The sequence below is a fragment of the Chelonia mydas genome, chromosome 6 (assembly GCF_015237465.2).
Source record: "Chelonia mydas isolate rCheMyd1 chromosome 6, rCheMyd1.pri.v2, whole genome shotgun sequence".
NCBI classification, from domain to species: domain Eukaryota; kingdom Metazoa; phylum Chordata; order Testudines; family Cheloniidae; genus Chelonia; species Chelonia mydas.
The window spans coordinates 20216733-20228965 of record NC_051246.2 but is presented as its reverse complement, the minus strand read 5'-3'; the positions used below and the strand labels follow the sequence as shown (position 1 = coordinate 20228965).

General features: G+C 47.5%; 1 protein-coding gene across 1 annotated transcript in view; it reads right to left on the bottom strand.

The window, feature by feature from the left end:
* Nucleotides 1-12233, bottom strand: part of LOC102943820 (NACHT, LRR and PYD domains-containing protein 3) — a 194752-nt gene that overhangs the window by 76323 nt on the left and 106196 nt on the right. The window contains exon 8 of the mRNA XM_043549318.1: nt 9274-9441. Coding sequence (XP_043405253.1) covers nt 9274-9441 — 168 coding nt within the window. The remainder of the gene's footprint in view (nt 1-9273; nt 9442-12233) is intronic.

The window sequence follows — 12233 nt, the reverse complement described above, 5'->3', positions numbered from 1 at the left end:
GGAGCCCCTAGAGTCTGTAAGGTTTTGTAGAGCCCCCAAGGTATTTTGAAGGCAGGAAAAGAGGAGCCTGCAATGGAGGGAGGGGGAGAGATTCTAAGACTGGGTCGAAGAGGGGGAGAAAAAACCCAAAGGTGTATGTGGGAAGCTGAGGGTCTGAACCCTAATTTTGGGAGGGGTGAAGAGAAGAGGGCATCCAAGTTGAAACAGAAGAGAAGAACCCCACAAGATTTACAGCTGAGAGAAAGAGAAAGAGAAAAAGAGAGAGAGAGAGAGAACACACCTGAGAAGGTGAGGAGAAAGAGAGTTCATCATTCCTGAGCTCAGAGGCAAGAATAACCGGATTTTTCTTTCTAACAAAATGTTAAGTGTAAAATAAGTTTTCAGTCCTGATTTAACTATAAATCTGAATGCCAACTCAATCCTAGCACTGCTCATGCCCCTCCATACATTCTCCCATCGACTCAAGTTGAGGCTGAGTTTTAGAATCTAGTTGTGTGTGCATCTGTTGGCAAATAATCATATCGATTTAGGGTCTTGTGGTTTTAATGCACTTCCATAGTAACAATAAGTAATTTGAGACATTAGAAAGTTATTCTAGTGCAGAACTCCAGCTGAACAACAGGAATGCTCTTATTATTCTAATTGCGTAGAATTTTGCCTTTGAAATGTCTGAAGACCTTCAAATATACTGGAAATAGCACCTGACATTTCAAAAAAATTTGGGAGATGGCCACCCTTCACCCTCCACCTCCAGGCAACCCCACCTGGATTTTGTTTTGCCACTGCATAGATTTCAGATGTTTGTTTGGGTCTGGTCAGCAGACAGAGCTTTTTGAATTTTTCTGACACACTTCAACAAATCACAATGTGTATCGTGGTCAAATAATCCATCAGTAGTACTGGCCCTAATTTTTAAATGCTGATTGTTAAGTTTTTGTTGTTTAAAAACCATAACCATATAAAAGAGAGGCCATGTCCAATCCAAAAAGTACATTTCTGAGTCCAAAAAACACAAGCGAATGAGCACAGGTCTCTGCAGGAGAAAGGCGGCTCTTGCAGTTAACGCCCTGGCTCTTCCACAGACTCCCCCATGTGACTTTGGGCAAGTCACTCTATCTATATGGGTCTCAATTTTCCTTCTGAAAAATGGGAATAATTATATTTCCTTCCCTCATCCTTTGTCTTTCTGGTCTCTTATAGCAGGGTGATGCTATAGTTAAGGTTTAGACCAGGTTTCTGTTTAAAATTCAACTCTTCTAACTGTTCTAAAATCTACAGGGTTACTCAGATTGCCTCGAAAGTTGGTGAGCCCCATGAGTGCCTGGGATTCTATACATGTTCCAAACTTTTAGATGTTTGACCAGTTAGTCCCGAGATACAATCTCAAGGGAAATAACAGCTTTTCTTAAAGGTGGCAGATTTCAGCAGCCTTTTTGTGCTCACAGGGTATGTCTACACTGCAGGTTGGCCTGTGCCAGCTAATTTGGGCTCCGGGGAGGCTGTTTAATTGCAGTGTAGACGTCTGGGCTTTGGTTGGGATCCTCCGACCTCGAAAGTCCTAGAGCCCAGCCTCCAGCCAGAGCCTGGAAATCTACACTGCAATTAAACAGCCCTCACAAGCCCAAGTCAGCTGACACCAGCCAGCCGCGAGTTTTTAATTACAGTGTGGACATACCCGCAGAGAGCGATTAAACCAGAGCTCAGATCATTGCACCAGGGTGTCCAGTGCTTGAGGATTCCTCCAACAGAGAGTCTGGCACCCACCCGCCCTATGGAGAAAATCAAATTAAAACTTTCTTTTAAACAGATTTTGCTTCTCTACATTAAAGTATCAGAAGTCTCCCCTTCCAAATGGATTAAATGGATCATGTGTGGACAGAGGAGTAACAGGATTGTTAGCCTTTCATATTCTATAGCAGCTGGATAGTTCAAGGGCCTAGTCAGTAGTCCTTTGATCTTGATCCCAAGTCTGTTTGAACCCCTACTAGGGGAGAAATTTGGAAAAGGTAGGAGAGCAGATTGCTAAAACCTGAGTCTGGGGAGCATTATTTTGGGGAAATGTAATCAAAGTATTTTTTGTAAAAAAAAAAAAAAAAGTTACATGAATGCTTGCTGGCAGGAAAGAACATTTTTAGGGGTGGAGAATGGGGGAATAAGGTGAGAGGGAATTGGGGCTGCAGTGAGGGGAGGGGGATAAATGGGGATGTGTGGTAAGAGAGATGAGGGGGCTGGAGGACTCAAGTGAGGGGGGAGGACACATGGGGTAAGTGGCAGGATGCTCAGAGAGAATAGGGGGAAGGGTGTTTGTCAGCCCCACATTCTTCCCTTCTTTTCATGTGCCAGGATCTGGGGTGTCTGACCCCCATTCCTATCCCCCTCATGTTAGCCAGGGTTTGGAGGGGTGCCATTTCTAAGGGTGTCTGAGTCCCGCTCCCTCCGTGTGTGTGCCAGGATCAGGGGAAGCCCTGCCCCTCTGGGTGGGCAGCATAGAACAAGCATGCTCAGAGCAAAGACCAAGAATGCACATCTGAGACTGGCGTGAGAAGCTGGGCACGGGTACACTTGATGAGGGCCAAATTAACCTTTTCTGGGCCTGGCACGAAACATATTTGTGGGCCCCCCTGGGGGCAATGGGGCACAGCGTGGTGGCCCCACTCCACCCAGCCCAGCATGAGGGCACTGTTTACAAACCGGCAGCCACATACGCTGGCCCGCCTGGCCCTGCACTGCCCAGAGACACCCCCCCCACACACACAAACGCTTATGCTCAGCGCCCCCCTGCTGAGACTCCCCCACAGATCCCTATGCCCAGCGCCCCCCCGCTCAGACACTCCCCCACCACAACTGCACAGTTCCCTGCAAACCACCATCCTGGCCACAGACCCCCCCCACTTCCCCCCACCACAATTGCAGAGAGTCCCACACAGACCCCACCACTGCCCAGTACTGCCCAACACGCAGAGACCTCCCCCACTGCGCAGCACTCCCCAAGACCCCCCTATGCCCAGCTCCCCAAAACAAACAAACCTCCCCCAACCCCACTGCCCACCAACCCCCCCAATCCCTCAGAGACCCACTCCCCCATACTCTGCCCCGCTCTGGCCACACTCACCAGCCCCACAGGAGATGAGCATGTCCACCAGGCTGAGATGGCAGCACGGGCGGGGCCTATCCCAGGAAACGCTCTGGCCCCTTGGGAGTGGTGTGATCAGCCAGGCCAGAGCGGGAGCGGGGCCTGACCAGGCCAGGCTCCGTCAGGACCCACTTCCCTGGTGGGGTCCAACCAAGCCCCCCGTGTCTCCCCCACAAATACTGGCTGAGACCGGTCCAGCCTCTGCACTGGTCCCAGGTGGCTTGTCCCTGGGGAGGCAGGCAGGGCCCCACAAGTGCTGGTCAGCAGAGTTCAGAGCCAGAGCCACAGTGGGGAGCAGGGCAACCCCTGGGACATGACACACAAAAGCCTGTCCTGCCCGGCTGCACCCACTGGCCCCGTGGCCAGCAGCCCTGCCCAGCCCACGTTGTGGAGCCTGGCTGCTGGGCATGTGAGCGGGACCTGCTGGCTGGGAGCCCCTCACTCAGCAAGGACTGCCCCAGGGTGAGGGGCCAGACCCGGCCATGTGGATGGGTTAGATGGGTCCATAATGGGCCCCTTCCCAGTGTGTGCCTGGCACCATTGTAAAGCCAGTACTGAGCTTGACCCATTTCAGAAATTGTCCAGCACTGGGGAGGGAGGAAGGGACATCCACTGATACGAATGGAGCAATTCACACATCTCAGAGCCATCCTTTCAGGCTGTGTCCATCTCCATGGGGAGAACATTTCATTGAGATTAATGTGGCGCTTAACACTTCTCTTAGCCTGTAAGGCTGAAGTTTGAAACCCACCCTAGGCAGAAATCTCAGAATGAACTTTCAACATTTGGGAAAAATCTGCCTCTGTTGAGGTTTTATTGGTTATTTTGGAGAAATGTCACCTGAGCAGAGCAGAATATTCAGAAGGCGCTGACACTATGGTTGAAAAGAAAACAAATGACACGTGACTGCTCATGGCGTGGGAAGGGTGATTAAGGGTGCAAGAGCAGGTAGTAATATGAGAAGGGAGGGTTGGGTTTGCAGCAAAGGATGGGGGTATTATGGGGAGGGAGACACATGGGAACGGGTGGTAGGGGAGGGAAGAGGCTTTGGTGGGCTCAGGTAAGAAGGAGGGGTAGGGATTAGGGGAAGTGGGAGTGGAGAAGTGGGAAGGGTTGGAGAACATGAGTGGTAGCGGAACAATATTGAGGGTTTATGGGCAGCGGGCCTGTAAGCCCTGAATTCTCCCCTTCCATGCATGTGCTGGGATCTCTGGCAGCCCTACTCCTTTGCAGGGGTCTGAGCCTCTCTCCCCGCCCACTGGATGTTCTGCTCGGCATCCTTGGAGTCAGGACTAAGAACAGAAGAAACAAGGAGCCATTGCTGGGCCTAGTTTGAGAGGCTTTTGCATGGGATGATCTGGACAAGCCATCTACCAGTCCAATGACAAGCCAGGGCTGTACATCCCCATCAGCAAGTTAGCAGGGAAAAGGGCAGCCTGACAAAGAGGGAGGGCTTAAAGTTGGAAGCTGGGAGAGAGACAGCACAGATCAGGGAGCCCCTGCTAAATTCCTGCTCCCTGCAAAAGGAGTTTGTATTACTCTTAGACTGTGGCTTCAGGGATATGGCGTCTTCAGCACTGAAGTGACCAGAATCCAGAAAGAGAAGTTCTTACCCAGCACAGGATACCAAGAGCTAGCCAAGATCCCAAGGGATTCTAATGAACCTGGATGGAGTCAGGAGAGGAGCCTGCCCTATCAAGGCATGAATTAAAAGGTGACTTTTGTTTTAGTCAGCCACCACCATAGCGCTGCAACACTCCATCTCAGGACACGCAACCTCAACAGCACCATCCACCTTGGGAAGATGCCAGGGTGGGAGCTGGGGTTAGAGGAGTTTGTGAGCATTAGGATGCAGGAAATTGCGTTAATAATGTTTCTTAATTATTAGATAATCTTAATCCCTTCCTGCACCTGATCCTATTTTCCTGTGACCAGTACGGTTCACATTTCTGTTATAGAGTTATTTTTGGTGTGTCACTCATTTGCTGAAGTTTATTTTATTTACTCTATTCTCCCCTGTATACTGGGCTTTACACTTCTTTCCAGTTTGAGGTATTAGCATGGATTTATCAAAGGACAGCTGCCCTGTGCATTGGGCACAGTGCAGAGTCTCTTTGAGTGGAGACACCAGGAGCCAAAAAAGAAAAAGAACCCAGAACCTGACCCGTGCAAGGACTGGAAAGAAAATACCCCAAATATCGCTGATAGCAAGTTCCTGTGAGAGAAAAGGGAGGAGGGGCTACATATTATTATAATAAAAACAAGTTTTAAAACCCAAGGACATGTTTAAAAGAAAACCTGAAGGAAAGTTAAAAGAAAAATAATGTAGCTAAAAGTTGTTCTGTTAAGTTTGTCAGGGCTCAAAGTGGACTTTTCAGTGACCATTTAAAATAAAAGTCACTTTAGTCACAGCCTGAAGTAAAAGAAGAAAAGGCCTTTCATGCTGGTTTCTATGTTTTTTGAAAGTGAATACTGCACTCACAGGAACTGAGTCCTCATTTAAGAGTCAGATCCAAAGTGTTTTGAAAGTAAAGAACTAAGTGATCAAACTCATTCAACAGCAGAGCTGAGCAAAAGTCAGATTTTCCATCCAGCAAAGAAATTCTTATATTTCAGCATTTGTTTTCATCTCAAAGCGTGACAAAAAGATGAGGTGTCAATTTTTATGGAACAGAAATTTAAAAAAAACCTCAATTTAGAAATGAAGAAACTTTTTGTTTCAGCCCTCTCAACCCAAATGATATATTTTGCATTAAACTGTATTTTCCTATTGTTGTGTGTTACCTCCTGGGACTGTAGTACGGGAACCTAACACATCCTTTCTCCACTGTTCCCAGGGTTCCTGCATGGACTAGATCTCCCATGTTGCAGCCTCCATCCACCCCCGATGCATCACACGTGTTGGTCAGAGGTGAGCCCACATTGCACTATGGGAGATGTAGCCCTCCAGGGAGTCTGACTCATAGGAGGAGGAGGAGGACCTGAGGTACAACTCCCATAAGGCAATGTGCTAATAGGGACATACAGTTTAATGAAATGTTTTGTCAGTTCAACAAAAAAAAAAATCCAATTTGGGTTGAACCAATCCAAAACAAAAAATATTTCATTTTGATTTTTCTGAGGGAAAAATCAAAATATTTAAGCAAAACCAAAATATGAAGCTGCATTTTCCTTCAGGGAATCGTTCCAGTGGTAAATTCTTGATCAGCTCTAGACAACAGTCTGCACATGCCATTAGGTGCCAAAGCAAATTTCTTCTAGTTTAAGTATTGGAGCATAAAATGTACATGATCAAGTAACAAACTCAGTTACTGCTATGTATCTACAGGTCTCACTGCTCAGGAGGGAACAGGATGCTGCAGGTGCACTGAGCAGGGGGATCTACAGCTGAGTAGTGACTCCAACAGCCAGGGGGAGGGAAGGAAAATGGATGTAGTGGTAAATACTCTGAGATGGGAAATCACTGAGAGATGGTTTTTTTCACTACCGGTGGGTGGGTAGTGGTGAGATCATTAATAGCAGCTGATAGCTCCTGTCTGCTGCAGGCTGTGTACTGGAGAGTGGGATCTCCTGATCATCAAGAAGGAAGAGAAAGAAGAAACTAAACAAAACTGATGGTTGGAATAAAAGGATAAAACAAACAATGCTGAGATGAGTCCTATCCACCTACAAACATATGGTAGAGCTCTGAGACCTTGATAGAGGCATCGTGGGGTAGATGGTGACAGAAGCAAGCTCAGCCCTCCAGGAACTGTATTTGATGTTCTTGGGAGAGAAAAGGGGAACCTGCATTAGGTGTTAGTGTCATTAATCCCAAACCTCCAGTGAGGGACAGCAGCTGGTGCAACAGGAGGCTGATTTCGCGGCTCACTCTGCTGATGCTTTGGGGTCAGATTTTCCAGAGGGCTCAGCATCCAATGTGCAGATCCTTTGAAAATCTGGTGGGAAGTATCACAATGGGAGGTGCTGGGCAATTTTGAAAGCCTGGCCTCACGTCCTCAGAGTTTCCCAGAATCTCAGAGGCCTGGGATGGGGCATCTATCTTGAAAGCAGAAGAAAAAGAGCAGAAATGTATCGAAAAAGGAAGAGCCACAGCTTTCCCCAAAGGGTTTAGATTTTTATAATGAGTCCAACATTGGCACATGCTCTCACCTGCCCTGTTTAGAACACACAACCCCATCCCCAGCAGGCTGCACTTCAAAGGGTGTTTCTTCAAACTGGTGCTGGCTCTCAGTTGGGAGTGTGTTCAGCCCCAGCCCTGGGAACATCAATGGGAGAAGCCACCATGGTTGGGGCTGAAGCATAAACCAAAATTGAGTATTTCTGCTCAGATGGGGAGGTTTAGAATCCTCAAAAAGAAAAAGAGTACTTGTGGCACCTTAGAGACTAACCAATTTATTTGAGCATAAGCTTTCGTGAGCTACAGCTCACTTCATCGGATGCATAAAAGTGGAAAATGCAGTGAGGATGTTTTTATACACACAGACCATGGAAAAATGGGTGTTTATCACTTCAAAAGGTTTTCTCCCCCCACCCCACTCTCCTGCTGGTAATAGCTTATCTAAAGTGATCACTCTCCCTACAATGTGTATGATAATCAAGGTGGGCCAGGACAGGCCCAACAAAGAAAATAACAGAACGCCAGTAGCCGTCACCTTCAGCCCCCAACTAAAACCTCTCCAACGCATTATCAAGGATCTACAACCTATCCTGAAGGATGACCCATCACTCTCACAAATCTTGGGAGACAGGCCAGTCCTTGCCTACAGACAGCCCCCCAACCTGAAGCAAATACTCACCAGCAAATACATACCACACAACAGAACCACTAACCCAGGAACCTATCCTTGCAACAAAGCCCGTTGCCAACTGTGCCCACATATCTATTCAGGGGACACCATCACAGGGCCTAATAACATCAGCCACACTATCAGAGGCTCGTTCACCTGCACATCTACCAATGTGATATATGCCATCATGTGCAAGCAATGCCCCTCTGCCATGTACATTGGTCAAACTGGACAGTCTCTACGTAAAAGAATAAATGGACACAAATCAGGCGTTAAGAATTATAACATTAAAAAACCAGTCGGAGAACACTTCAATCTCTCTGGTCACGCGATTACAGACATGAAAGTTGCGATATTACAACAGAAAAACTTCAAAACCAGAGTCCAGCGGGAGACTGCTGAATTGGAATTAATTTGCAAATTGGATACAATTAACTTAGGCTTGAATAGAGACTGGGAGTGGCTAAGTCGTTATGCAAGGTAACCTATTTCCCCTTGTTTTTTCCTACTCCCTTCCGCACCCCCCTCTCTTCCCCCCCCCCCCCCCCCCCCCCCCCCCCCCCCCCCCCCCCCGCCGTTCCTCAGATGTTCTTGTTAAACCCTGGATTTGTGCTGGAAATGGTCCACCTTGATTATCATACACATTGTAAGGAGAGTGATCACTTTAGATAAGCTATTACCAGCAGGAGAGTGGGGTGGGGGGGAGAAAACCTTTTGAAGTGATAAACAGCCATTTTTCCGTGGTCTGTGTGTATAAAAACATCCTCACTGCATTTTCCACTTTTATGCATCCGATGAAGTGAGCTGTAGCTCACGAAAGCTTATGCTCAAATAAATTGGTTAGTCTCTAAGGTGCCACAAGTCCTCCTTTTCTTTTTGCGAACACAGACTAACACGGCTGCTACTCTGATACCCGTTAGAATCCTCAGACTCCTGGTGTCTCTTTTGTTTGTATTAGTTAAAAATATGAAAATTCAAGGTGTCAAAAATTATTAGAATTATCTATAAAATAGGCTGTTAGCTGAAGGGTAACAGTGACCCCTTTTAATACATGCATTTTATTAAAAGTTGTATATATCCCAAACACCAGGGGGTTGAGGGTCTAATTGTTTGATGTGGGCTCAGTTTTACTTTGTTTTCATTTTCCAGCACGTCTCTCCAGCATGTGTGTCAGTGGCTCACAAAACATGCACCCAGCCTGCCCTGTGAGCCACTGACACATGTGCTGGAGACACTGAACTCTCATCTTCTCCATGTAGCTGCAGGGAGCAGACACCAGCCATGCACCCTGTCAAGCTCTTTACATAGAGGACATCTGTAAATACACAGAGGAAGCCAAATGCTACTTACTCCAGACTCTGTAATTTGCAGTTTTGTTTCAGTCCCTCACACAGCAGCTTCACGCCGGCATCTCCCAGTTGATTATCACTCAGCTCCAGCTCTGTCAGGCTCTGGTTGGTTCTGAGAAAAGCGGCGAGATCCCCACAGCAAGCGTCTGTCAGATCACAGGCCCACAACCTGCAGGAGAGAGAAACGCAGGGAAGGAGGATCACAGTGTGAACAGGGCTCATCACAGCTGTTCTGACAGGCAGCCCTGCCCATCAGCCCCTCTCCCTGACCAATCAGCATTGAGAATGGGCCAGAAATTCTGCCCTAGGCCCTGTCTCAAGTTCTACCCCTTAGCCAATGAGTAACCAGTGTTGGGTGGATCTTCCTGCGTAAGCCCCATGGATTCCCCTTGAGAGATAACCAATCAGTATTGAGAATGGCCCAGATATGTCAATCCCCAAAACTCCTCCACTGACCAATGAGGAATAAGATTTGCTTTAAGGTTCCTCCCCATGCAGCCCTCCCCAGCCCTTTCTACTGACCAACCAGAATTCAGGATGGGAACTAGGTCCCTTAAGTCCTGCCCATTCAGCTCTCAACCAAGCACAGATCAGCCCCAGGATGGTACGGCCCGATCAGAGCAGGCCCATCGCTACAGGGAGGCTGTAGGGGTGTCCCCTCCCCAGGCAGCTGGGTCAGGCTCAGAGCAGGGGAGATCCTGTTTCTCCACGCCCCCAGCACTAGTTCTGCAAAACACAACCCTCTGAAGCACCTGCATTTGGCTACTGTTGAAAGTCAAGATGCTGGGCTAGATAGACCATTTGTGAGCCAAACTCTCAGCCAAACCAGGGCTGCTCGCTCAACTGCCCTTCCCACAGTGCCTGCACTGATCAGTCCTCAGCCATGCAACAACGACCTATCCCTGAGCCTGGGATGACCCCCAGGCTCAGATGACCCCCAGGTTCAGGTATTTCCACAAGCCCACTGGAACTGCAGATCAGTCTGTGCAACAGCACTACCTGGCCAGGAGCCCTCCTGCTGCCTCTCAGTGCATCAGATTCTGGAGACCCACAGCCTTGCCCGAACCCTGTCCCAGTGTTGTCCTTGCCCTACTCTAGCATCGCTCCAGCCTTGTCACCAACCTGCTCCAGCCTTGCCTCCGCCTCCCAATCCTCCCCAGACCCTCAGACTCTGACTACCTGGCTTCGACCTTCAGCCTTTATGTGGACACTGGCTTCAATATTGACTTTGCTTGTCCCTGGACTCTGACCACCCGCCCTCAACCTCTTGCCTACCCCTGGACTGTGGATGCAGTTCTGAGTCTGGTTTGTCTACGGGCTTTGATCTCAGTTTTGATTCCGGCCTGTCCCTGGATTTCATTTCCAGTGCCACCTTGGGCCCAAACCCAACCCTACACCTAGCTGCAGCCTACACTCCAACCAGTAGGCCTGCTTTTCAGAGGCACCGCCTGACACCCTTGCTCTGACCCAGTATGGCCATTCTTATCTTCTACTGTCTCTGTCTCTCCCACCAGCCCACATGTCTGGATATTGATGTCAAAAAGCCCAAAGAGTTAAAGGTGTTTATAAACTCTTTCTCTGCCCAACATTAAACAGCGATAGGTAGGATTGGGGTTATTTTAAACAGAGGCCTTGGTTTTACTCAGTTATTTGGCAAACAGCCAAAAACATTCATTCCAATTAAAAGTTTATTAATTAACCACAAGAAAGAACAAGAAATCAAAACACTCATTTATATTGAAAATGTCACTGAGTGATTATGCAAACCAAACTGAGTCAAAATCTTCAAAGTCTTTCTTTTTTGGAGGCAAAATATCAGTCTCTTATTTTCAGAACAACTTTTCTTTGGTGAAAAGGAAAGGAGTAATTTTATTATCGGTCCTGATGTATACTTTACCTATCCTGCTTTTTAACAAACAGACAGACACAAGGTGAAGAGTGACAGGATAGAAAAGATGGGTGAATGATGGTTTTGTTGATGTTTTTGGAACACTGTATTGCCAGTTATTTATGTGTGGATGCTTTTTGGCTGGCAAGTCGACCATGACACTTGCTGCTTGGACCCTGGTTTACGATGTGGTCAGGGAAGTTAACTGAGTGAATCTTTTCTTCTTGGACAAGGCAGGTTTGGATGAATACAGCACAGCTGACTTCAGGATTTCATGAAAAGCAAAAGAGTAAGAGAGAGAACAGAAGGAAAGGAAAGGGGGGCAGAAAATAATACAAGGAAAACAATGCAGCATCTTATGTGCTTCTGCAGTGCTGGCAGTTTGATACCCCACAGCTGGGCTGTGGATTGGATGTCATGGTAATGTGATGCCCTTCAGTACTCACAGGTGAAAACAAAGTTCCTCGAACAAGTTTAAGGCCAGCCAGCCTTCCTCTCAGGAAGAAAGTCCTTTAGATGAGCCAAGGTGAGTTGCAGTGCTGGCAGTTTGGGGGATGAGCGGAGAGATGCAAGGTGGGATGGGAGATGAGAGGGAGAGCTTGTCTGAAGTGATCTCAATATTTTTTTTCCCAAAGTCTCTTTTTAAGGAACCCAAAAATGGGAAAAGCAGGCATCATAGTTCATCTCCCTTATCATTTTGTCCACCAATTAGGCCTAATATCCGTCACACCAGTTTCCGGCTCCACATCATCTGTTTTTCACAAGCATAATTTCAACAATCCTTGGATTATAGAAACATGGCCTTTTTGGTTTAAATTAATCTGTTTTCTCTATCTGGGTTTCTTGCACCTCTGGCAAGATTTGACATCGTAAAGAGCTTGGCCTATTTTTCGTGGTTATTGTAACATCTTATGAACTTTCACATACTGTTTACATTTGAGCTCACAATAGGGGTACAGCTTATAGGCCTAATAGTGCCTTATAGGCCTAAAGGGTGTGGGTGGAGCTGAATTGCGCCAAGGTAGAGAGCTGCTGGCTCTGCTGATACTTGTAGCCCTTGCCCTTCTTATGGA